The 26,133-nt window shown below is 33.8% G+C and overlaps 1 protein-coding gene across 2 annotated transcripts; it reads right to left on the reverse strand.

The window, feature by feature from the left end:
• Positions 1-25,539, reverse strand: Zip48c (Zinc/iron regulated transporter-related protein 48C). 2 transcript variants are annotated; one of them, XM_074243104.1, is made up of 7 exons: positions 24,974-25,539; positions 24,672-24,820; positions 23,305-23,698; positions 22,431-22,582; positions 22,273-22,358; positions 4,455-4,712; positions 1-1,555 (listed from the first exon to the last, which is right to left on the reverse strand). In XM_074243104.1, exons 2-7 carry the CDS (start codon positions 24,777-24,779, stop codon positions 1,477-1,479), a joined length of 1,077 nt encoding a protein of 358 aa, XP_074099205.1. In that variant the 5' UTR covers positions 24,780-24,820; positions 24,974-25,539; the 3' UTR covers positions 1-1,476. The 2 variants fall into 2 exon arrangements, with proteins under 2 accessions (XP_074099205.1, XP_074099206.1); XM_074243105.1 differs by lacking the exon at positions 24,974-25,539 and having other exon boundaries at positions 23,449-23,698; positions 24,672-24,950.
• Between the last annotated feature and the right edge of the window lie 594 nt (positions 25,540-26,133).

Genomic DNA, 26,133 nt, shown 5'->3' on the forward strand with positions numbered 1-26,133 from the left:
TTAATATTAAAATTAAATTACTTTATTTAAAAATCAAAGGTATCACGTATAAACATTACGAAATTACATCGTCTGATAATCATCAAGACACTTTCGTAACACCAACAATTATTTATTCAAAAAGAGTATTACCTAGTTGCTTTTTTTTACTTACTTACTTATATTGATGCTTATAATTAAATAGTAAAATTATCTATACATTACGAACCTCGCCTGAAAAAAATTAAAAATACGAAGGTATTTATATTTATAGTTTTCCGAGAAAACCCTAGATACCTAAAACGGAAAAACTATAATCTGAGGGTTTTCTGAACAAAGACACGAGCAGGGACTCCAAATCCCTAGTATGGTACAGAAGATCATCTCTATTTTTACACTTTATTTATTAGTTGCTATACTATAATATTCTTTATTTCTGTGCCCTGCACCTTTTTTTTTTTTTCTTTTGTTTTATTTGATCTATTAGAGTCTTTCATTAATTTAATTCTTAATGTTTAATGCACCATTTGAAATAATTAGACCAGAGAATTTTTAATTTATTTAAAAAATCACTCCAAAAATTTAATTAAAAAAAAAAAAAATTATTTCATATTTAATTTGAGCCCCAGTCTTTTTAATTAAATTAAAAAAAAATTAATTAACTAATTTCAATTCCTCTATCAATTAATTATCCAACAATCCTTCAACAATAACTCCAAAAACACATCAAGTATGAAAATATAAATATAAACATACATACATATATTTTCAATTATTTGCAAGATGCGCAATATTATACACTCACGAAAAAAAAAGAAGAAAAAAATTAGGAAAAAAAATTATTCAATTTAATATAAGTATAATTGTTTAAATGAAATATGTGCTGACACTTTTATCAAAATAAAACTACAGCGGCTTGAAATTAATTATCCAAGAGCTTAGATAGGAAAAAATAACTCAAAAAATGGCGATAACAACATCAGCCAATTAAAGTCGGTAATTAAATATATTAATTCATAAGTTTGTAATTATAAACTGCACATATGTACAAGTACACACTTAACATAATAATCAATCTCGAGGATCATTATTAATGGCTGTTTAGAAAGTTGTCAATATATTTTGAGTTATCGAATTCACGGGGATAAATAATCACAATTTTAAAAGTTTAATATAAATGTATAACACATATAACACGCCGAGAACTAATTAACTAAATTTATTCGAGCTACGTAGATCAGTTATATTACGTGAAGGCTCATTAGTAAATATTTAAGCTTTTTTTATTCTTTTTTATTGACTGATGCTTTGGCTCTTAATCAACGTCCACTCAGTCGTCGATCGGTTGAGCAAAAACTCCTCATTTATAATTATAATTATATTCATTATAATATAATTGTATTTTTAATTATTTTATTTTTATTTGTTTTATTGATTAGATCTAGTAGAAAAAATAAAATACTGTCCTCAGATTGGTGAAGAACAATTTTAAAACAATTAGCCGAGTCCTACGTCAAGAGACATCATGATTAGGAAGCCAACCATGGCGCCCCAGCTGGCCAACGTGCCGTTTCCACTGCAAATTATTTAAAATTACCCATTAATAATAAGTTGTGATTATTATTTTGGGGCTTGCAGGGTGAGGACGAGGACTGGGCGTGATTTGTGAAGTGATTTTATTTTTTGTTAATAAAATTTTTAGTTTTTGTTAATATTAAATGCATTTGCTGTGACAGATGAACGAGTGGGAATTAGTGTTGGCTCAAAAATCGAATCTCAATTTTTTTTTTTTTTTTTTTTTTTTTTTAAGTAAAAATTAAGGATTTAAATGAAAGCGCAAGTTCAAAATAATATTGCCAGCTAATGAAATAACGATGAAATAAGGCTCGGTTTTAGCGAGAATCGGCAATTGTGTCGGCATACCACTTGTCACGGGTTGTTGATTTTGTAAATTACCACACAGTCCGTAAATTGTAAGTGACCGTTGTAAAACGCCGCGGCTCGGTGTCTGTTTTAACCACATCATGGGCGTTCTGCCACATCAATCATCATATCTGCTAAATATCACCTTCTTTTTCGCGCTCTGCTGTTCACTAATTTACACCTTTATTTGTATGACGACCGGCGAGGTTAATATTAATCCGATTCGTTGTTAGAAAAGGGAAGAACTAATTCGGGTTTATGTTTCAAGTAGTATATAAATTTAGAAAGTTATTAGGTTAATTAATTGTTGGTGTTATTGTTGTGAGCTTGATTTTTAGATAAAATTTAATTTAAAAAAATATATATATTCAATATTGTCAATTTTAATTTAAACTATTAATAAAAAAAAAAATTTTTTTTCCAATTTTTTTTTTTTTTTCAATAAAAAAATTCAATGTAAATTTTTGTCAAGTTTTTTAATATTGAAGAAAGTGATAATTTTTTTTTTTTTATTTGTTAGGTTTAAATGCCAAGGTACGAAGCTGAATGGCAAAATGATGTATACAAAATTATAAAATTATAAATTTACAGCAAACTAAACTAAGAATTAACTGAATAATAAAAAAACACTAAGAAAAAAAAAAAATTCCAGATTTCTTCTTCAAGTGTACTTGTTAAGTAAGTGTGAGTCCCGTTGATTGCGATTGTAATCGTAATCATAACAATAATTAATCCCTGAAATTAAAAACTAAGCCCTTGTATCCTTGATTTCCAAATAAAAGATAATTTTTCCCTAGAAGCCGAGATTCTTTCTCGCCCAGGAGATTTTTATACCCTCGAGAGCGAGCGCCGACTCAGTGTCTCAGGACTTATTTAGATCGTCATACCCGTGCAGTGAATAATAGAGAGTGAGACCGACAAAATTTATAAAATATAAAAAGGAGTAAAAGAGGGAATGATTGTGTGCGAGGGAATGAGCGAATAAACGAACGAATGGAGGAATGAGCGGAGCAGGTCCGAGTGTAAGTAGTGTAGTACATCTACACATCTATAGAGAAGGTTAGATCGCACGCGAAATACAAAAGAAGCCAATTACAATGACAATGCACATCTAGCGGGTCCTGGGAAAGAAATTCGCCACGTCTTGCCCGCTAACGCTAACTATATTTATATTTAGATTATTTGTTTGTGTGTATGCACGACTAGAGGACGTATGACGTCACAGGCTATTATATTCCCTAATAATCGTCGTGAATCCCACGAGAAAACAGCTTTCGGAGTGTCTGTGTGTAAGTGTGTAAGTGTGTTGCTGGTTATCCCTCCTATCCACTGCAACCTGATTGACTATGCAGTTCAAGTGGTTGCTGAGTAGCTTGAGATTCGTGTGATTCTAATTGGAATTCCATAATATAATGTACTCCCAACTACCTTACCTACTTGTCTCATTTTTTTACGTGGGAATAATTGTTCCTAATTTCTGTGAGATACTTTTCCAAAATCTCGTTTCAATTCATTTCATTCAATCTCCTCATCGGGTCGAATGGATGGAATATAGTTTACATTTTGACCTATTGCCGGTGGGTCCACAGCCAAGCGCCCGGTCCCACCGGGTTTTTCATAAAAAAAGGGTCTCTGTACCGTATACAGTCTATAGATATATTTGTATATACTGTTGCCGAACTCAACAGTGTGTTATTATTTGTCTGGTTTATTTGTTAAATAAAAGTGAAAAGGCTTTTTGTGTCGGTGGGAAAAACACCGCTAGTCTAGTTTCTAGTTTGGGGCCATTTTTATATTTAATTTAAAACGATGACTTTTATCCGGGCGTTGAGAAAAAAAAACATAGCTTGTTTCAAGACATTTAGTAATATTCTAAATTGATATAATTTTGGAGAAATTATATTTAAAAAAAATAATTAGATTGTTTACTTCAAGTATTTTTTACTCAAGCCAAAAAAATTCTCAGCTCAATTTTTTTTTTTTAAATGTCTAGGAACATCCTTAATGTTTTTTTTTTTTTTTTTTTTTTTTCAGTGTGTTTGATTAGATTTAGGGAAAAAATGACTCTTTTCTAAACTACACACGTATAATTGAGATTCGTTTGCGTAAATATAAAAAATATGATGAATAAAATAAATAAGAGAGCACATGTATGATAAAACCACAAAGAGATGAAATTTTCACAATCACAACGACAATAAAAGCGGGACTCTAGATAAAAGAATAAAAAATGATACGGGATTGATAATTGTCTAAGGTATTGTTAAAAAGTTTTTAGATAGTCTTGGCACCTGTGGATATTTACCCATGATTGCTATCACAGCGGGCATGTGAATTGTTATGGATTATGGGGTCTATTATGGGGCTAGTAGGGTACACTAGGGAATAGTTATGAGTATGAGCACAAGTATAAAGAGATACATGCTGTAGGGAGTTGATATAATCAAGTACATGGTGATGCATATCAATTTTTGATGAGCGTTTACAACCGTGACACATGCTACTAACTTAGTGGATAGATGTAGATATATGTATGTAAGTTTATCACATACCTCTGATGAGCTTCCGGGATGATGTCGTCGACGACGACATAAATCATCGCGCCCGCGGCAAATGCCAGCGCATAAGGAAGAACTGGGCTCGCGAGGGACACACAGGCGGCCCCCAGGACTCCCGCGATCGGCTCGACCATCCCTGATAGCTGTCCGTACCAGAAGCTCTTGAGGGTACTGAATCCTGCGGCTTGCAGAGGTAATGATACTGCCAGGCCTTCTGGAAAATTTTGTATGCCTATTCCTATCGCGAGATTTCTGGAACGCAAATAAAAAAAAAAATTATTTAATATTAATCAATCAAAAATTTTATTTGAAGAAATTTTTTAATAAATATTTCTGTTAATATAAAAATTAAGAAATCTATACCAGAATTATTAATTTAATCCGACTTAATTTTTGCAAAATTAAGTCAAGAAAATTTTGTAAAAATTTTAGACTGATTTCTTACGTCAAAAAAATAATTTACAAAGCAGAAAAATTCTTGAAATAAAAAAAAAATGTTTTCATCAAAATTTAATTTTGATTGTAAAAAATCATTAATCTTGATTTAAAGGGATGAAACTCTCGAAAATAAATTTCCAAATTAAAAAGTTTCTTTTCTCCAGTGTACTTGTACTTTTATCATGAAGCAGTAGCTTAATTTGAAGATGGAGCGAATTCCTCCGGCAAACAGGATCCTTGAGGGACTTAGTCACCTGCAGTAGTAACTGGTGGTGTTGGTAAGCATAAATAGCATCACCCGAGCCCGAGAAGAGATGAAGATGGATTACGGTAAACGGTGACGAGGCCTTGGCTACCGGGGCCAGTGCTACTGGTGAGATTCCAGGCAACCATCAAGCATCGCTCTTCAATCTTCAGAACCCGGCAATGCTGTCGATGCTTGGAGGTAAGGATCACATCAGCATTGTCCGGTACGGATTTAAGATTCCGCGGACAGACTTGCTGGTTTAGAAGTTTTTATGCTTCCAGGGAACTCCCTATTGATATATGTTACCTCTAATTTTATGGATAGGCACAATGCATAAAATCTACGCGGGCGGCGTCTCATCCTTGTTCAGTCTACCAGTAAAATGCATTTCTGCTTATGCTTCTTCGGCATAAAGTATGAACAAGTACGCTGTCGGCTGTCGTGGAATCTCCGGAATGCCGATACCACCGCGAACTCGATTATGCCGTTCTAAATCCCACCACAACCGCTTATTTTCATCTTCATCTTCATCCTAGTTTTAAGCGTTAAGCGTTGTACCTTTACTTTACTTACACATTTTCATAATTCTACCAGTTCAATGCCTCGTCAAAAGTTACTGCCAATTAGCTTATGATATCCCGTTATTATTGTTATTTTTTTATTTTACGATTATTGGTAGAAATTTTTTAATTTTTATTTTTTCGATTTCTGGAAGTGTGAAATTTTTTTTTGGATGCTCATACACGACCTCATATATTTATAGATATGACTTTGTGTGGTTTTCATATATAACTTTTTAAAATTAGTTATGAAAATTCTCAACAGATGGCGCATGGCCGCTAAATCTTCTCCTAACTAGAGATTTAATTTCTAAGGTATTTAACTTCTAAAATAAATTTTTTTTTCGACTCTCTCAGCGAGCTGATTTTAGTGTGACATTGATTTTTGGCTTAATCATCTACTGAACCAATTTTTAGTCAAAAATGAATGAATTTAAAATGAAAAGATTTAATTATCAGTAAAGCATGAGCAGGAGCTATTTCATTGTCGACGATTCGAGTAATGAGCTGTGTTGAATATAAAGCTGACGAGGAATCTGAAGCCTGAACTGGATAAATTTTTCAGAGACTTGAAATAGAACGCGGGGGATAGGACTGCTGTGCTGGATGATGATCGCAAGTGTTATGTTGGATTGTATATCTTAGGATCGGTGGGGTGATTTATGGGCAATGTAATGGGTAGGATCATGGATCATGGTGGAAAGAGTTGAGGGAAGAACTAAGAACTAAGAACGTAGCTAAGTGAGAAGGCATGGAAGACAAAGTTTGAAGGGTGAAGGGGAAGGGGAGCCATGGTTAAAGGTGAGGAACATGCGCTGTGACCAGGGGAAAAGAGAAGTGAAGATCAGCAAGCAGGTGAATGAACCGATCGTATGTATATGAATGTGTATGAACGTACTCGACCGTTCTCTCGACTTAGGTCCACCATTTATTGCACTCTGGCTCTACTGAGGAATGTCTTATTGCGAATTACTGAGCACGCCAGTTACATGTGCAAACAAGACGGACTCTATTTGCCTCACTTTTCGCTGGCACTGGGAAATTCTCCTTGATGACTCATCAATATTGCTTAACTGAGTTATTAAGTCCTGGGTTCAGGTTGGATTAAATTCTTTGCAAAAAAGTTCTGTTATTTTAGGCATTCAGGTGTTGATAGTCCATATGTATTCATCAGCTCTAATTAGTCTTCTGATTTCATTATTATCCGGTTAAATAATAAATTTTTTCCTCAGATGTAATTACATCAATGGAAATAAATTTTTTTAAGAATTTTTTGTTGGATTTTAATGATTTTCTTTGACTAAATAATGATCTAATTCTTCAATATGTCTTAGATTGGTTCTAAATTTCAATTTTAAGTATCGCAAGTGTCTACTTGAACAAAATTGACGACTCCAGAAGGCATTCAAGCGAATCTTAAATGTTTCACGATAAATCTCAGTCGTAACCAGATAGAGTGTAAGAAAACAGAAAATCTATTTCCTCTGGATCTGGTGAGATGATTTATCAACTAAAGGCTGTAAAAGCTGGCTGGGTGAATGAATGACTCAACGAGATCACATTCCACGGGAGTATACACAAGAAATATAAATAATAAAAAAGAACCTTTTCTTGTAGATTATTCTGTTGCGGTTAGTTTCTCAGGCGATCCACCCACGATGACCACCGCTAACAACTTAAACGCGTTCCCATTTCAATCTCTGAGACAACTAGCATAATAAATGTCAGCCAGTGTCATTGGTCTTATATAGGAGCGTATCGAGAGGATTTACGATTACCGGACATCTGATATGACCTAAGGCCGGTTTCAGTTTATGTCTATCAACAAAAAGACTCCTACGACCTGGAGCTAATAATCAAATGGCTGAACCGAGCATGTGTGTGCTTTGTGCTCTGTATGCTGTCCTGTAAGATGCCTTGCGTGACAATCTGAGTTGAGTAAGCTCGATAATCATCCTGATCCGGATCCTGATGCAGAGCCTCCGGGCAGAGTCTCCAGCTTCCACACTACCGGTTGATAAGACCATCCACCATCATCCAGTCCACTTTTTCTTCTATCTGTTACTCTCAAGAGTTTCGTTCTCAACATTATCTAGGAACTAATGCGCTCCTAGCACACACATGCTGGGGTACAGTTACCATTAACTATAACCAGCATCATCACCAGACGAGAGTCGAGAGACGAGTCTTGTCGGGCGAGGTCACTCTGATTCTCAGAACAACTTTTTCCACTAGGTCGTGGAGGAATTTTGCAGGTGTTTTATTTAACATCCTAACTGTGTATTTAAAAGATTATCGGAAGACAGGAAATACGACCCAGCTCACTAGATTTTTTTTATGAATGGGCTTTAAAAGTTATCTGGGGTGCAGAAAACAAATTTTTTGGCTTCATTAAAAATTTTACTTTAACTAATAATTAGATTTCTATTTTTTTTTTTACAGAAAAATTTTTTTTCGGTAACATTTTTATTTTATAAGAAACTATTGTGATTAAATTTGGATAATATTAAATTTTTGGAGCAATTTTCATTAAATGATTGGTAATGCATCCAATTATAGCAGTATTAATTTTTTAAGTTTTTTTAAAGATACCCAAACTCTAAACATTGTGATAAAAAATATAAAAAAACCCATTAATCCAAAGTTCTATCCACAACTCTAAATTCTCACGTCGAATAGCGACTGCAGATCGCTAGTATTAATTACAAGCTTATTTCTACAGAGCGTTTCTATAAATCAATAATTATAAATATATATATATATATATATATATATATATATATATATATATATATATATTAATAAGCAAAAATATATTGATGTTGATGCACAGTATCCGGGAGAAAGCACAGGTAAACTATACTCTTGGTAATGGAATTTCTGCAAAGATATTCTCACGACTAATCGAAATCTTATATATACATATATATTTTAAAAACCAAACATTCATCTTGACCGTCGAGAGTTTGACCTCTTTCCCTTAACTTGGGTTTCGTCTACATGATTCTCCTTACAACTACCATCTCATTCTTCTTAAAACTTATTTTTATTTAGTTATCTGGTGAGAAAATCGCGGATAAATCATTCCCGACTACGAAATAGCCGATACGCCATTGACAAAAAAAGCGTCAACGGATACCCGGGTCTCCTCTTGGGCAATAAATTAGCGAATTTATAGATAAATTGACTACCGTAAACGAAAATATACTTCTACCGAGGATCCAGGATATCGTGTTTCTTAAAACTCATCAGCTTTTATTAATTTGTCCTTAGGTTAGTTCGTTCGGACTGATACGGTAGTGCCTTGATACTCTTGACTCTTCCTTAAGGCCCGTTCTTCGGAATAATTCCTCGGTCTTTAAGCGGTCGTATACCTCCAGGTATAAGGAATAAGGAGCAGGATACTGCCGATTCGATGACCCAATCGCTTACTTTGTCTCTTTGGTATTAAATGATCCGCTACACCACAAACTATTTCAAAAGTATCAGCTGCGGTCAGTGACAGATCCACCGGGATTTTTTACCCATACCTATCTATCTATATCCACAATGCCTTCTGCGGCGAGCCAAGTAACGCTCCGAACTCAATAAGGAAGTTCATTCATAAAATAAAAAATCCACCTAAACTACTAAGTTAAGCTAATAAAAACAAACAAACAAACAAACAAATTACTGTCGCTTCCGCACTCAATGCAACTCATGCTTCCGTTTACTGACCAGCTATTTTCTTACAACACAAATTAAGATAAAAAATCTATTAGTACAGATAAATAACCAAAGCTACGGCATCAGAAATCGGATGTTCCAATTCGTAGTCAATCGATGCGGGGCGTCGTGCAGTCTGAAAGATCTCTCTTGATTACAAATGAAAATAAACTGCAACAGCCAAAAACCCCAACAAACAAGAAGAACTTAAATTCCAAACTGGTTGCCCACGTAATTTCGTCTACATAGTAACTCATACCATACTAAAGACTCACTCGTTTTACCTGTAGCCCTTTTAGCTTTATTTTCATTAATATTTTTCTTATTTTATTCAGATTTTTTCAACCACCTTTCTTATTCTACTTGTCCAGGGTCTTTTTTACAAAACAAGGTAAAGACTCTTGTGCAAATACTGATCGTTTGAATCTTCTGGTACTTACTAAACTGGTATGGGTGAAACATCAAGCAACGAATTGTAGTACGAGTAGGTAGATATGGGTAACAGACCGTTAAAATGTCCCGTTTTTTCGATTCTTTGATCGTAAAAAATAGTTTTTCTTTCTCTCTTCTGTTCTAATTTATTTTTAAACTGATGTACCGGATTGGTATCAACTTTCCATTAACTCAGTCGCATTGAGAATCCACCGGAGCTGTTTGTCGAGTAATTTAATAGCGAAAAATGTGTAATAAAAGAGCGAAAGGTTTATGCTGATGATGATGATGATTAAAAAAATTAATAAATGAAATGGCTGATGGAATCGTGCAAAATACATCCAAGAAACTGTCCCGATTGTAGCGATGGCTGGTCTCCCGCGAAGAGGACGAGGTTTTCGCTCTCCATGCACGGATATTTCATCCATTTCACATCCTGGGTATATACAAGCGGCACGGGGTTGATCTTGTATACCTATATAAATATACGGAGATATAAAGCTGAGGTTTCCATGGCCGGTGGCCCCGAGACTCGAAGTTGCTCGCCACGGCGTTGGTGGAATGCGGGACGGGCAAATCGCGGTTGGCCCGCTTGCGCCTCGTTCCCATGCATTCCTTACCCCCACTCGGCTCTTTTCAGCTCGTCCGCCTGCGCACCCCGCATGGCTGCTGCCGACTACCTCACCTCTTCTGGCCGCTTGTGCGAAGTGCTGTTCTTCAGGCCCCCCTCTCCCACTCGGCCCTTTTTCTTTTCTTCTTCGTCTTCTTCATCTTGAGGTATTGCGCAAAAGAGGCCCCGAGTACGAGTCCAGCCACCAGAGCGCTGCCAACAGCTTCACCAACCAGCTAGCCACACTTATCGATGATAGTGATGATGATGATGATGATGATGATGATGATGATGATATCCAAATAAACTTTCCACCGATGGATTTTAGAGGCTGCTGTAACCATTGAGGTCACAAGACGGCCTTGCCGACTGACAGCAAAGACATACACCAACAGTCTGGATGTGGCATATTTTGCCGGGAAATAAACTGGGTTAGATCATTTTTCTTCATTCCATGGTTTATGGAACGGAAAGATTTAAAATACGGTTGTTATTGAGTACTTTTCTCTCTGGGTATGTTATATTCACCCAGACTAAACTCTTTCAGCCTTTCAGCGACTCTATAGACTTGGCTCAGTTCGGCATAAAGAGACATAACGGCTTTGGCCCGTTTGTATGTCTGTTAGCTTGTTCCAAGTAAGATACACGTCGCGCATGCGTAATGTCAGACACATTCCAGGCATCGGTTTTGATGAGCTTACTGGCTGCTGCAATCACATGATCGTCCTTTCGCGATCCATTAAAGGTTTGTCTTATTTAGTATCTTCAGTATCTTCAATGGCTTCTTCAGTTTCTTACATCTTCATCTTTATCTTCATCTGCCGCTTCAACATCACTATGTTCATCATAGTGAAAACAGATCGATTTAAAAGTTGTCATCTGCTTTTTGCCATCTGTCAGTCAATCATTCAAAGATTTTACCAACGTATACTGATTGCTACTGTACAATTTAGTATATAAACTAATTTTCAGATTCCTCGTACATCAGAAATGGAGTTAAATAAATGCTTGTTCAATTTCATATATAGTTGAAATTCCAACCAACTCCAATTAATTTAACTTATCGAGATTCAAGTCCTAAAGTTGAAGCCATTTAAGGTTGTTAACTGACATTGTAAAGTATTTACATGGAAACTTTATTGCCGGCATTTTGCAAACACAACCAGATTTGTCCGGGTAAAAGCAATAAAATGCAAAAGAAGTGGGCGAAGTTGAAGCAGAAAATAAAGATGATGCAGAGTTAATAAGAGTTAGAAGGAGGTAAAAGAGGGGAGAAGCGCGAAATACGAGACGAGAAAAGTATCGGCGTGGAATGTCACTAACTTAGAGAACGTCTCACGGGTCCAGTTCTCAGAAGTTCTCTTCGAGAACGGCTCTCTGGCTGAATGATTATAAAGCGCACGGGCTGAAGATGTTTATCGTGGTAATCATGCTTCGAGGAATAATATCTTGATATCGGAAGCTGAATAAACAATGGTCAATTCCCAGCCTCAACTTCAACTTCGACTTCATCGAGTTTGGTAACCTATCATTAGGATTTGTGGTTGGGTCTTGGATAAATGGATCCAGGCAGAATTTGAGCAATGCTTTTGTAACAAGTTACCTAAAATAAAAATTAGTGAGAGAGAATCTAATCGGACTTATTTGAAATGACATTGTGGATTGTGTAGTTATAAGCCTAACAGGTTAGAACTTCTCACATTGGTAGCAAAAGTAGCAGCAGCAGCAACAGCAGCAGCAGAAGCAGGAGCAAGAGCAAGAGCACTACAAAGTCCCTCCACGATGCTGCATTCCTCGGGACATTGCTCTCGGCTTATCGATTCCCTTCTCTTTCCTGACATTTTCGAGCCAAGCCACGGCCATTCGAGAGAAGTTATCACGGATTCTTCATTCTATAATCTAACTTTGCCGCTTCTTTCCAATCTCGATGAAGAAGGTACGCCACACAATCAAAAGGTAGACTACTACTACTATATTTTTATTAACGTACACACAGGTATAGGTATAGGTCTTGGTTGTTCATCAGCTTTTGCATTCCTCCGCGTATCTGCTGGGCAACTTACACACCAATACACACTTACGGATTGTATACACACACAGCATCCGCTTTAATCTACACAGTGAGTCTTTACTTCAGTACTTTCACATAATAATGTAGCAATATTTTAATATCATCAAGTGAAGATGGAATTGGCAATAATGAGACCACATCTGTACTTTTAAGCCTCAGCTGTATAATTTAATACATAATACAAATTAAAATTTTTATTTTATTGCTATTAAATTACTTTGACTTATCAAAGACTAAACTTTGGTTTAACTATATGAATTTGACTGCGGGCGGACCGTGAATCACCGCGATTCAAAGTGTTGCAATACAAATAGCGTACCGGGGTTTGAGTGAGAATAGGCGGTAATAATCCCCCGGGAAAGGGAAAAATCAAGATGAAGACACCACCATGCACCAACACCATCCAGAACAAAATAATAAGAAACATGGCAATTTTGTGAAGTGAAGGGCGAAGGTATATAATAAAAGGCGGACAGAGGATAAGAGTTAAATGAGATGGTCTCGTCGGCAGCTTTGTCCGGCGCCATCTTCGCCATGGGTACCACCTTCATCTACGTGATAAAACACCAGTCGAGCCTTTTTTGCTCCTCTTGTAACCTTTGGCTCAACCTTGTTTTTGGTTCCCAAACAGAAGAAAAAAAAAAAACATTGATTCCCTTTTTTTGCCGACTATCGTCAATAAGCAACCTCTTTATGCCTGATTAGTTGATTGCACAATTATGCAATTTGACGGACCAAAATAAGCAGAATGTATGGAATAAAATAGAGAATTGATGGTTGGAAATGCCTCAAAAAGACCTCAGGGGGTAAGAGGAACGGCGTTATCGGCTTTCGTCTCGCCTTAGAATAAGAAGTGCTGTGTATATTGGTGCACGAGTGTGGAGAAGAATGATAAAAAGGGAAGAGTAAAGAATAAAGGAAGCTGAAGCAAAAAAGCTGGAGTACGAGTGCAAGGAAGGATGAACTTGGATAAGAGCGGCGGGCGTGAGAGACAAGGAGGAGAGAAGAAAATCTTAGACCCAGATTCTGAGAAAAATCCGCATAGTTCTCAGTGTGACTCAGTACCAGATATCCTTGAGCATTTTACTTTGAGCAACTCGAATGCACACACCTAGTTGAGGCTCGCTATCTCGAAACCCAACTCCGACTCTGACTCCAACTCCCTTTCCATCTTTAGACTTTTTAAATAAAAAGCGACAAATAAAAGGTGAACCTCCGCTGGTATTATATCTGCTGGATTTTATCTCTTTTCAACGCAATGTGCTTTCACTTATCGACTTGGATTGTGGATATTTTCCTGGTTGCTCGGTCTCTCTCGGGTTTTTCCTCTCGGTTGCTGCAGCATGTCGATGTCTACGTCTGGGATGGCTATTAAATTTATATATACGAGCAGTTACATTACAAGGCACGGCTGTCTTGGTCTTGCGGGTATGGAAACTTTGGATCTGATTTTAGCTTAGTCGACTTGGAATTTAACAGTGCATAAACCTATTAAATGTTGTTCATTCATGATTTTCTTTCTTGCTGGTGGCATAATATCAAGCCGGAACTCATGAAACTCACCGCTCGATCTTATGTAGTCTCACTGTTTCCTTGGAAAGGACACGCGAGTACGGTCGTTGCACTGCCAAGTTGCGCAATAAAAAATAATCCAGTGATTGTAAAACCTGTCGCCGGATTTTTATTACGTTATTATTAGCTATTGCTCTTTGCTTGCTTTCAATTCTGAGGAAATATTCGATTGGATTTATACCAAAATTACAAACAAAACTTTTGTTTTGCTCGCGTGCAGTCTATGATGCTTCAACGATACACGATAAATAACAGACGTGTCTACTCGTAGAACATACATCAGAGAATAATTGTTTTATTATGATGAGTAGCGGCAAAAATGATAAAGTTTGTTTCATAGACGGATTGTGAGGAACTTGGAAGTTTTTAATGAGTGTAACACACTTATCAGTCGGTAGGATGGGAGTATTGGAGAATCTGCCAAACTCGTCGACAAATTTTAATTAATTCAGTCACGTTTGTAATTATCTCTGGAGTGCCGAGAGTTTTAAACGCACCCGACAAGTGACAGAATCCCAGACCCAGAGGAGTTTCGAGGCATCTTGAGAAAACCCAAGGATTACCGCTTTTTGTTATTATTTTATTACTCTTTTTTTTTTTTTTTTTTTTCTCGTAAACTTTACTGCAAGTTTTGAAATTTTTAGCCGCTGCTATGAAATTAATCCGCAGGCTTCTAAACTTTTTAATTTATTCATAGTTTTATGGACAAGAATGAAACCTTTCAGCAAATAATATTTTCAAAAAAAAAAAATTCAATCTTTTAAAATTTATCCAGGATTTTCCCCCTTGAATCCGTCGCTAAATTTAAGAACCCATAAAACAAACCCGACATTTATCCGATATTGGCTTTAAATAATAATGAGAGTGAATAACAGTATAACATACTGTATAGATATCCTTGGTACGTATGTAATATGCAAAAGATGACCACACACAGTTGTTCATAATACTCTTGAGTGCATTTACGCTTTTCTCCACCTCCTCGAGTTCTTCTCAATGCATGAAGAATGTCTAGAGGCGTGCTTTGGTGCAATGCAGAATGTCGAGACTTGGTTATAAGTGCCAAGCAAATGTGCCTGTGTATATATACGATCACTGGTGGATCTCTCATCGCTGGTCTTAGCGCAATAGTACGTAAGAATGGAACATTAAAGACCAGAACACATTCACATTTCCAGCAACGTAAAATGTGAGCATTCATTAGCAATAGTCAATGCTCATCCTGAAGCTGATCAGTAAAAGGAGCCAGAATTGTAGATCTTTAAAAGCGAGAGCTTGTAGCTGGTATGACATTTGCTCATACTCATGACATTACATGTTCATACGTTATCTCACGAGGTTATCTTTCGGGCCAAACTCCTATCCGGTGATGCCGCGATTCATTCATAACCGGGAGTATAGTAGTCGCTAATATAAACAGAGTTTGACTCTTCGTACTTTGACTCTTCAATAAGATAGAGTTCTCGTGTGTTAAGTTTGAGTTTGAGTTTAGTATTTGTCCTTATCCTCCTTCGTTGGCCATGTAAAGACCTTTTTATCATCACCAGCACACACCAATACACTTTAACACTGTACTACACTTCACCACTCGGTCGCATTTTAAACAGACCGGATATTGCGCTTGTCGTTCTCGTTCCCGTGCTGTATAATCGACCGACTGATAACTATTTTAACGATAAATACGTATCATATGATACAATACACAAATGTAGATGTATGTATCTTCACGCTGATGTACATTCAGAGATGTAAATGTGCGGTGTGAATGAGTGCGCTTAAAAGGGCCGGAAAAAAAAAAAAAAAAAAAAAAATACTATAAGGAAAATATATTAGTTGAAAGAATCGTAAAAAGGGATAGGATAGGAGAATCACGACTTAGACTCACATACCGGAAGTTCACTTTTAGAAGGGTAAACGTCGGCGGCTATTTATAAGGCGGCTTTACACCAGTCTGTATCAATGTGTATAACATAATGTGTATATATTGTAGATCTATACAAGAGAAGAGAAGATGTAGTTTGTCTCCAGTTAAACTTGTCAGTTAGGTCATAAAGTATCAGACAATCGACGCCATTTGACGTGATACTGTTTTATATATAGATCTATTCTATTTGCCCGTCTACGTACCTTTACTTCTATTAAGAGATTTTTATTTTTATTTTTAAATAATAATAGACAAAGAGCTCAGATTTTAGATGCTAATGTTAAATAGGATACTCGAGAAATTCAATAACTCACTTACAACTTCAAAATTTAGTTTCGCTAATGTAGTTCGTTGGAGTTTAGAACTTTCACAAATTTTCGGAGAATCCAATTTGGATAAGTAATGTCATATGTTTTTGATTTTTTTTAATGATCAGGTTTAAAAATTGATGAGTGTTAAAGAAAATTGAACATTTTTATGAAAAGTTAACTATGTTACAGACAAAGAATTTTATCTTTAATGGAATTTAGGTCAGAAGTAATTTAAAGGAGCATTTTTTGGGGTAACCAAATAAAGTAATCTGTTAAAATTTACAACTGAATTTCCGGAGCAAGATAAAGATTCATTAATTATTACTTGAGTACTAGGAAAATTTGTGGGTTGATTGCGTAAACTATTTTTAGACAAAAAAATTTTCAAAAGACATTATTTAACAGCTTTTAGAATTTGAGAATGAACTAACATCTCGCAGAAGAATTCTTTTGAAAATATTTTCAATAGTTGACCCAAGAGCCTTTTATCGTAAAGCTGAACGGATTTTTTAATTTCGAAAGTCCTTCATTGAAAAAAAAAAAAAAAAAAAAAAAAAAAACTACAGAGGCCGTATTTTCTGTTTATTTTACAAGGAAATATCTTATTTTTAATTTATAACCTACACATAATTTTGGTAAAAGAACAAAGGCTTTATTGAAGATGATTTTCAACAAAAACTGATTCTGTTTAAAAACACAACAATCTATTTTCTCACGATTGTGTAAATAAACTTCACTTTGGTTAGAAAAAAAAATTTTATCTAGGCTACGTAAATAACTAATGCAACTTCCAGTATTATCGTACAATTAATTGTTCTCAATTGAGATAAATTTTTTTAAGTATTAAGAATATAAAATGTAGTCTTCTCTCAAAGATATGTTTGTGAAATTTTTTCATCAGATGCTCTGGTGCCGCCTTAAAAGGCCTGATTTATCGGAACAACTGTCGCATCGCGAAATGCCATAAAAAGTAAAATTTTCTGCAACACCCACCTGACCTAACTTTCAAACATCCAGCAATAAAAATCTAAATCTCTGGATTATCGACCTACTCAACAATAAAAAACGTAGGTCGATATTCCACATTATTAAAAAATGAAATACGTCTTAGGTTGTGTGTTGAGATACATAATACATAAAAATGACAATAAATATCATTAAATATTAAATAATTTATATTTATAATATATTAAGCATAAAGCAGCTTATCAATTAATATTAACCTGTGGAAGTAGGCAGTGCATAACTTACAACAAATACGGTTTGAAAGTACTCTTATTATCGAGTAAATTATACTCGCAATTTTTAATTATTTTTCTCGATTGATACGGGCTTCATATTCGTACCAAAAGTTTGGGGTCGAATGGGTGAAGACAATTTTTAAAATAAGAAAGAGGGGGACGGAAGCAGCTGACATGATAGCTCACTCAAACACCAACATATTCACTCAAGTTGTAAGTTATAAGTAACTTTGTACATGTGTATACGATAGAATGTTAAATTTAAGTCCGTAGTCCACAGTAGTGGTAATATTTTAAGTTTCACGGGGGAATGATAACCCATATCATCGACCAATGTTGCCAAGTAAAGCTAGGTACTTTTTTAGATTTATTTTTTCTAAATTTAATACTAAAAAAAAATTAATTTAATTCAAGAAAAAAAGTTTTGAATAAAAAAAAACAATTATTTTGTTATTAAAAAATAATTTATGAAAAATTTGAATAAATAATTGAATTAAATGTTCTGATAAAAAAATTAGATGTTAAAATTTTTAAATAAAATATTTGAGAGTAAATTTTGGATATATGATGGGAAAAAAATATATTGGTGAATAATTTTCATTAATAAAATTTATAAAAGATAAATGGGTGATAGTTGACAGTCTTAATTTATGTCTAAAGAGAATATAAGATAATTATATTATCAGGAAGGCCGAAGTGGTTAAAATATCTTTTTAAATATTTCTTAATTATCGGGCTTGGAGTGAGTCGAAAGAAGGGGAGTGAGGGGGAGAAGACTCACTGTGAGACAAAGAGATTAAAGACAAAGATGGACGAGCTTAACGAAACGCGTTTCATTCATTCCAGAGATTCTTAATAGCCTAACACGCCACTTGGACTATGACTACACATTGTAATAGTATTGAATTGTATTTTGTCGTATTGTATTGTATATTGGTCCACAAAGTTTTGTAGCGCCAAGTGTGTCATTTGAATGCGTTGGAATGCCGACAGCTTCAGGCGGCGCATTTTAACTTTAGGTCTTAGTTTGTTGTATTGTATATTTAATTACGAGTTGAGCTAACTGTACTTCGCTACACTAGACTTTTTTAAACGTTTTAATACTTTTGATCCGACAAATTTGTTTTTAATCTTTCATCTTATCATCATCATTATTATTATTATTATTATCATCAATTTTTTAATTGGCTCCCAACGTAATTGCTTCAGTGGAGCTTCTTCATACTTTATTGTTCGGTTTATTGCTTGCGTTTTAAATGATGTACATATTTCGAAAAGTCGCTCATGTCCGAAAATATCCGTCCGACCTTTTACTTTTACTTTAGAAATTTTGAGCCCTATCAACTACAAACCATGGGAAAGAATATTTAATGGGATTTCACAAAAGAAAATTTATGACCGATAATAAAGTTTTGACTTTTTATTTTAACTTTAAGATATATCTTATATATAAGTATTATGTTATACCAAAAAAGAATTTATTCGCCGAGTAAATGGCTGCTCTGTGTACGCTACATGTATTGATAATTATTGACAAGAATTTACTGTGTACATAAGCCGAACAAAATTAACGTGTATTTAAATTCACGCTGACGAAAGCACGCGAAGGTTTATGGACACAGCTGATTAATCAACGTTACTTAAAACGTTTTCATCCAACCATCCGAAATATTAACGATTGTCTGCCATTTTGTAACTATTTTAATGCTTTAGTTTTCAAAATGGATCCTTTTTGCATTTTTTACAAATTAATCAATTTTAAAAAAATCTTTTTGAAAAATAAATTGATAACAAAAAATATTTTTTTGAAAATTAACATTCATGTTTTTTTTTTTTTTTTTTTTTTTTTTTAATAATTTAATTAAAAAATTATAAAAATTGTTTGATTTTTGTTAATTTGAATTTCAAAATTATTTTTTTTTATTTGTGATACAATTTGAAGTAAAAAAAAAAAAATTGCAATTATTTTCAAAAATAAAAAAAAAAGAAGCTATTTATTTGTTAAAAAAATAAACTTTACAGAATCTAATACCCGAAATAATTTTGTTGAAGTAAAGAGGAATTTCAGTTTTAAAGACACTGGGCACGTATTTAAAAAAAAAAAAAAAGTAAACAAAATAATGTACAATATTCTATTTAGAATATAAATATATTCTGTTGAACAGTGCGGTTGAGTTTGTACTGCTTTCTAAATTTTACAAAGCATTCCTGAATATATAATTAACTCAATATAATCCAAGTATGTAAAATTGGCTTGGAATAAAAATAATTGATCGGTAATCAATAATAAAAAGTGTTGAGTGTCTACAGTCTAAAGTCTCCCAATAAAATTTAATTAAATATGGAATTCAGTAAAAGGTAAAATATGAGATAATATAAATTGGCACCAATGTAGAGGAATTGGTACCAAAGAAAGCCGAAGAATGAATTGTTCGCTGCGAGTCGTTTGGTTGTGTGTAGCATTCTTCAGAGTGTACGTACATGTGTGTAAGCATGTGTTATACATATGCGGATGTGTGAGTATCAGTACGAGGGCTTTTGAGTATATGGCATTGCTTCTCCGGACTTTGGTGTGTGTGCTCATGCTCACATGTGTATTTACACACACGAACCCGAGTTGAGCTCAACTCAAGTGGCCCTCCGGTACGCCCTAATAAAGCAGAAAGGAAGGCCGCTTCCAGGAACTATACCATCAAGATATGCGGTGGTCTGGTTCAATATGTGGCGCCAAAGGGCCACGACGGTCGTTACGATTACTACATAACAACACATCCTTTTCACGCTATTATATTATGTACTTCTATATATGTACATATTTATTTCCCCGGAATATTTTATTATTAAATTTCTTAGGTTTTATCATTTATTATTTCTTCCTAGGACTTTTTCAATCTAAAGCTAAAATTAACAGACTTAACCTGTACTTTTTATAGTCGGAGCCATTTTAGCGGACCCTCCATCTTGTTCAGAATCTAAAATTTTATTTTTCCTCAAATGAACCTCAAAAATGATCTACAAGCATTCTAAATTTCTAAAAAAAAGTAATTTTTCTTCCAATACGAGACAAGTATACACTGAAAAAAATTTTCTTTAAAAATTACCGATAAATTCACGATTAACTATTGCAGAATAAAGAAAATTTGTTTCCGTGTAGAAAAGAAATAAATTTCATCTCTAGCGTTATTTTGGGAAAGTGCCGGAAGTCAGAGCGATAATTTGAGGAAATTCATCCCAGATAAAAAAAAGGAAGTACAAAAATATTTGTAAATATAAATATTATCTCCAAAAAATCGTGGTAGTTTAGTAGGCATGTTTCTTCACCCACAGCAAGTATCTACATATATATTATATATAAACTGTAATATAATATATATATATAAGTAGACTTTCTAAACAAAGGAACGGTTAAGAGAGAAAGAGAATTTAGGCCGTGGGCCAGGCTAAATCGGAGTCTAAAACCGACAGAGGCTTATACGATGTCGGATAGCGATTTGATCAAAGGGAATAGAAAATAAGCGAAGCGAAGATACTTGTGTTGTGTTAGTTGTTAAATATATTTTATATAGTGTAGAATGTATGGTAGAAACGAACAAGAAGAAGAAGAAAAAGAAGAAGAAGAAGAAGGTGGTTGCTGCAAATATAACCAAACTACAAGTTAAGATTAAGAGGAATATAGAATGGAGAAGAATGGAATGGAAGTTGAAAATGGTAGATGGTAGATGGTAGATGTTGGATGTTGGATGGTGAGTAGAAGAGAGCACACTAGCACATCAGTACGTAGGTATAAGTGCTTATGCCGAGAAAGAGCCATACAAAGCAGGCCAAGAAATAAAAGCTGCTTCAGGACCTGGCATTGGACTGTAGATAGGTGTACAATATAGCAGACTTAAGCCTCCGATATTTAGCTCCAAGCTCCGATCCGATACTCCAACTCAGACTCAGACTCAGCTTGTATTCTGGAGGAGAGTATAGGAGCTGTACTATACATAACAACGCGGCAATCGGCAATGATGATGAGAACCAGGGTGGGGACGGAATGCGCGGCGCCTAGGGCTCGTTGGATTCCAGGGCCACACGTGCCCCTGATCCCTGTCTCCTCGCTCGAGCCGTGCCAATAAACTCAGCCTCCGGCCGACCGCCGCTGCTTTCGACCACCATGGAACTCATTCATGGGGACGGGGACCTCCTACCACGATTTTATCACTCCGATGCTTCAGTCATCGCTCTGCCGGGTTACTATCGACCTCTAAGGGATTCTCAAGGCATAACACGCGAGCTGTTTTATCTACTGGATGGAACAAGCTAAGGGAATTCTTCAAGATCAACGAGTGGTAACTCTTTAAATTTATTTTAACAGTCGATCCCATCTTTTTCAAAAATTTTTCTTTTGATTCAAGTTGAGATTTAATTTAATTTAATAAAAATTATTATTAATCAATAACTTAAACTACGAGTTTAAACATTTCTATCTAATTTGTTCTAATCATTAAAATTGTAACTTTAAAAAATTTTATGTGTATTGTTATTGATAATGAATATTTTCAAAAATAAAAAATATTTTCTACGTATTGATAACTACTCAAGTATTGATAGTGTTATCATTATCAGTTATCAATTTTTTATAAAAACTCAATTAATAGAATAGAAGTATTAGTCATCAGTAATAGAAAAAAAAAAAAATATTTTTAATAAAAAACTCACCGAGCACTTTCAAAGGTCGCTGATGCACTGCTGCCTACTGCGCCGAAACCAACACCTACTGCGAGTCCTTCTGGGATATTATGTACCTGTAATTTAAATGACAATGATAAATAAATATGATAAATAGGTAGAAATATTTTATAAAAAAATCAACGCACTGTAATAGCAACGACCAGCAAAAGAATGCGTCTCCATTGGTTATTTTTAGCTTCAATCCCAGGATCTTCGTAGACAGAACCCTGTTCGGTTATCTCAGAGCTCCGGGAAGTTGACTCAGGTATCCTCCGGCGGGTGTTTTGCTCGTAAAAACCTGTACAGTAATTAACAATTAGTAATTATTAGAGGTTTAATGTATGTATGGTAAAATACACACTTGAAGGAAACCAAATTTGTTAAATAGTTCAATACACCAAGGATTGAATTGTAACAGTGACATACTCAACTAAATAGTAAATTTAATTTAGAGACCTGTAGACAAGATCTATGAGATCAGTTTTTATTCTACTGAATACAATCTTAACTTTTTTAATTAAATAAATTATTAGTAAAAATTATTTTGGAAATAAATGGAGCATTTTATTATGGAGTAATTGATTATGACTGAAATCAGTAGACACTTAACCATTTTTTAATTTTATTTAACAAAAAAAAAATTTATTTGTTAAAAAAATTATTGTGTCTTTTAATTTCAGTATTATTTAATTAATTTTTTTGACCAAGCTGTATTCAGATCTCATGCTAAATTAATAAGCGGAATATCCACACAGATGTCAATGTTAGTAAAAAGAAGAAGCAATTTTTGTTATTAATGTTAGTATTAATACTAGTATTATTAGTAAGCTAATTATTGTTAATATAACAAGTAAAATTATAAAATATGCAAACGAAAAAGTGCAACTAATGGTGTACTGATCTCATAGAGCTGGTTTACGGGAGAATAATTATTGTTTTTCATTGCAGTGCCTTGTAGATTGTATAATAATACTTGAGAAACAACAACAAAAAAAAAGTCAAAAAAAAAATCAGCAATACCATCGATAGTGGTGGACTCATAATAAATATTGCCACTGGTTATTTGTACGCCACTAATTACATTATTAATAGTGTCTAAATCCTCGTCACTTTTAACTTTTCTTTCATCATACATCCGAAGGTTTTTGCGTCTTTGTTTCGTACCCACTGACTGCATCGCTAATAGCACATTTGGGGACTGAATTCCCAGCGAGGATATCAACAAATCGGTTCCGTAAACAAACGCTGCGCCGATCAAAAATCCAACGGCGACTGGTACAAATGCAAATTCACCATTTTCACCGTAAAACTTGCTCTCCTCTGCCATTTCTATCGCTGGCGCTAACAGGGACCAGTAACTCGCTGCTACCATCACACCTGCTGCGAATCCCAAACTTACGTCCAGCAATTTTCTCTGAAAAATTTTTAATTGTAATTAGTAAAGAAATTTTAATTAAAAAAAAAAAAAAAATTATTTTTTATTAATTATTATGGTTGGTTAATTTTAAACAAAAAAAAAAACCATTGAAAAAAGATGCTCATAATCTTTCAATATATATTTATAATTAGTCTTTTGTATTTTTATAAGTACATGGAATATTTTTTTATTTGTTAAATTTGCAATCGAAATTTGTTCAAATAAAATTAGCATTATTTAAGAATTACTAAAAATACTTTAATTAAAATAAACATAAAAAAAATTATTTGTTTACTGTTGATTTCAATAACATATTTTTTCGTGCGGTTAATCTCATAAAAGTTATCACTAAAATTTTAATTAAAAACAATTAATCAGCTAATAAAAATAATATTTATAAATATTTAATTTTACAAACCAAAATTTTACCTAAAAATTTCTAAAATAAATAAAAATTAATTTAGCAAATATTTAATAATTTAAAAAATTTGTGTAACATTATTTTTGAAATATTATTTGATCTTTCAATTTGACATGTTAGTCAATAAAAATATTAATGAAAATTTTACTATCGAGATATTTAATTTTTTGGAGCAAGAGAAAAATTTTCTCAGAACAAGACTTTCTTGACTTAAATAAATTTTCGTGAATCAAGATACGTATTTCTTAAAGCAAGATAGAATTTTTAAATTTATTTTTTTTTTATAATAATTGCATTATTAAAAAATTTTTAGATAATTTTTAATTTCTGCCAACTTTAGCCACATTTTTTTCAGTGTAAAAATTGTAAAGTTACAGCTAAATTTAAGTCAAATAAATTTCTAAAATAATTAATTAAAATTCTAATAAAAAAAAAAATATTTCACTCAACCAGATACCTGAAAATATCTATTAATAAAAGTTTATCAGCCAAAAATTAGTGATCCAACTGCTATTTCAGTACGCCAAAAAAAGAAGGTATTAAAATTACCTGTTTGCCTTGTATGATGACAACAACAGCAGCACCGGCAGCAGTAAGCCCCCAGGTGAACAAGGTGCCTAGGAGGGCCTGTGTGATGGGCGTGTAACCCTTGATCATCTTGGCTAGCTGACTGAACCACCAAAAATAATAAAATCTAGCTGTTTAAACAAAAGACATCAGCGTGTCTTTACTGAATAGTCTCGACTCGTACTAGGTGTATTATATTGTTGGGGTAACAGTTTAGTTGTGGTACTAGTACTGAAAACCCGACTGGGCACAACAATTACATTAAGCTGGTTTAGTTGTCTCACCATACCATCACCAACGGCAGTCCCCCAACTTATCTCCGTCCACCACAGAGCAGGCTCTCCCACATTGACATAACTTCACATGATAGTATGTCGCATTTTGTATACATATTGGGTTACATGTATAATCTTCGCACACATCCAACCGGTAGATGGACAACAATTACGGCACCAACACCGACACCAGTCACTAGTCACTAGTGCTGATAGTGATACTGGATAACCCCCACACTCACTTGTTACTTTATTAACTGTAACTAAATATATAACTATTTACACGTGTGCTGCTTTTAATTTTTTAATTTTTATAACCCGCGAATTTTTAAAATTTACCAACCAGCTTTTTTTTTTTGAATCGTAATTTAATCAATAGTTTATTTAATTAATTTAAAGATAAATTTACTAAGGCCGCAATTACCAGCTCTTGTTTTTTCAGACGATCAATGTCAATGTCTCGAACCCCGGGACTCTGGATTTAACTATGTCTTCGTTTACAGCCGGTTAATTAATTAATTGTTGTTTCAGTTGAATATTTTAATTGTTAAATAAATACTTTTGATGTATGAATACGCAATTATTAACATTCAAATGCTCCAATTGTTCTCAATCTCATTACCATAGTTCTCGGGACGTGTATTTGGCAAATATGTGCGACGCGCTTTGGGCTTCTGCGCAGACAAAATGGGGGTGAATCGCGCCGACCAATCACAGCTCATAACTGAAAATTTAAATTGACAGAATTTTAATGAGTGAAGATAGCTGATTATTGTTAACTTTTTTTTTTAAATAAAATTAAAAGATTTAATTTATTTCTTCTTTAATTTTTGTAATAATAAATTAATTTTCATTTAAAAAAAACTTAAAAAATTTTTTTTTATATTAAAATTATGAATTTAATAATTTTAGAAATTTTTGTAACAAATTATGTAAAAATTTTAAAAATTATAAAATGTCAGCTGATTAAAAAAATAATTTTTTATTTTAAAAAATTCTAAATAAAATGAAATATTTATTAAATTTAAAAAACGTGATAAATATTTAAAAATATGTAAATTATTAAAATACTTGCATGACTCATAAAAAAAACCCAAACTTTCTTAATTCCAAGGATCTAGTTTTATATTTCTGATAAAATAATCTAAACTTTTTAAAAGTAACCTTGA

This window comes from Cotesia typhae, unplaced genomic scaffold (assembly GCF_013202065.1).
Source record: "Cotesia typhae breed Kobodo isofemale line unplaced genomic scaffold, CoteBio_Ctyphae contig_4, whole genome shotgun sequence".
NCBI lineage: Eukaryota > Metazoa > Arthropoda > Insecta > Hymenoptera > Braconidae > Cotesia > Cotesia typhae.

Bases quoted from the DNA above. Each gene is read 5' to 3' on its own strand.
- Zip48c (XM_074243104.1), bottom strand. From the start codon at position 24,779: ATGATCAAGGGTTACACGCCCATCACACAGGCCCTCCTAGGCACCTTG. The intron at 22,359-22,430 runs GTGCGTTGATTT...TTTAAATTACAG, and splicing joins TGCTGGTCGTTGCTATTACA to GTACATAATATCCCAGAAGG. The intron at 1,556-4,454 runs GTATGTGATAAA...AATAATTTGCAG, and splicing joins ATCCCGGAAGCTCATCAGAG to TGGAAACGGCACGTTGGCCA.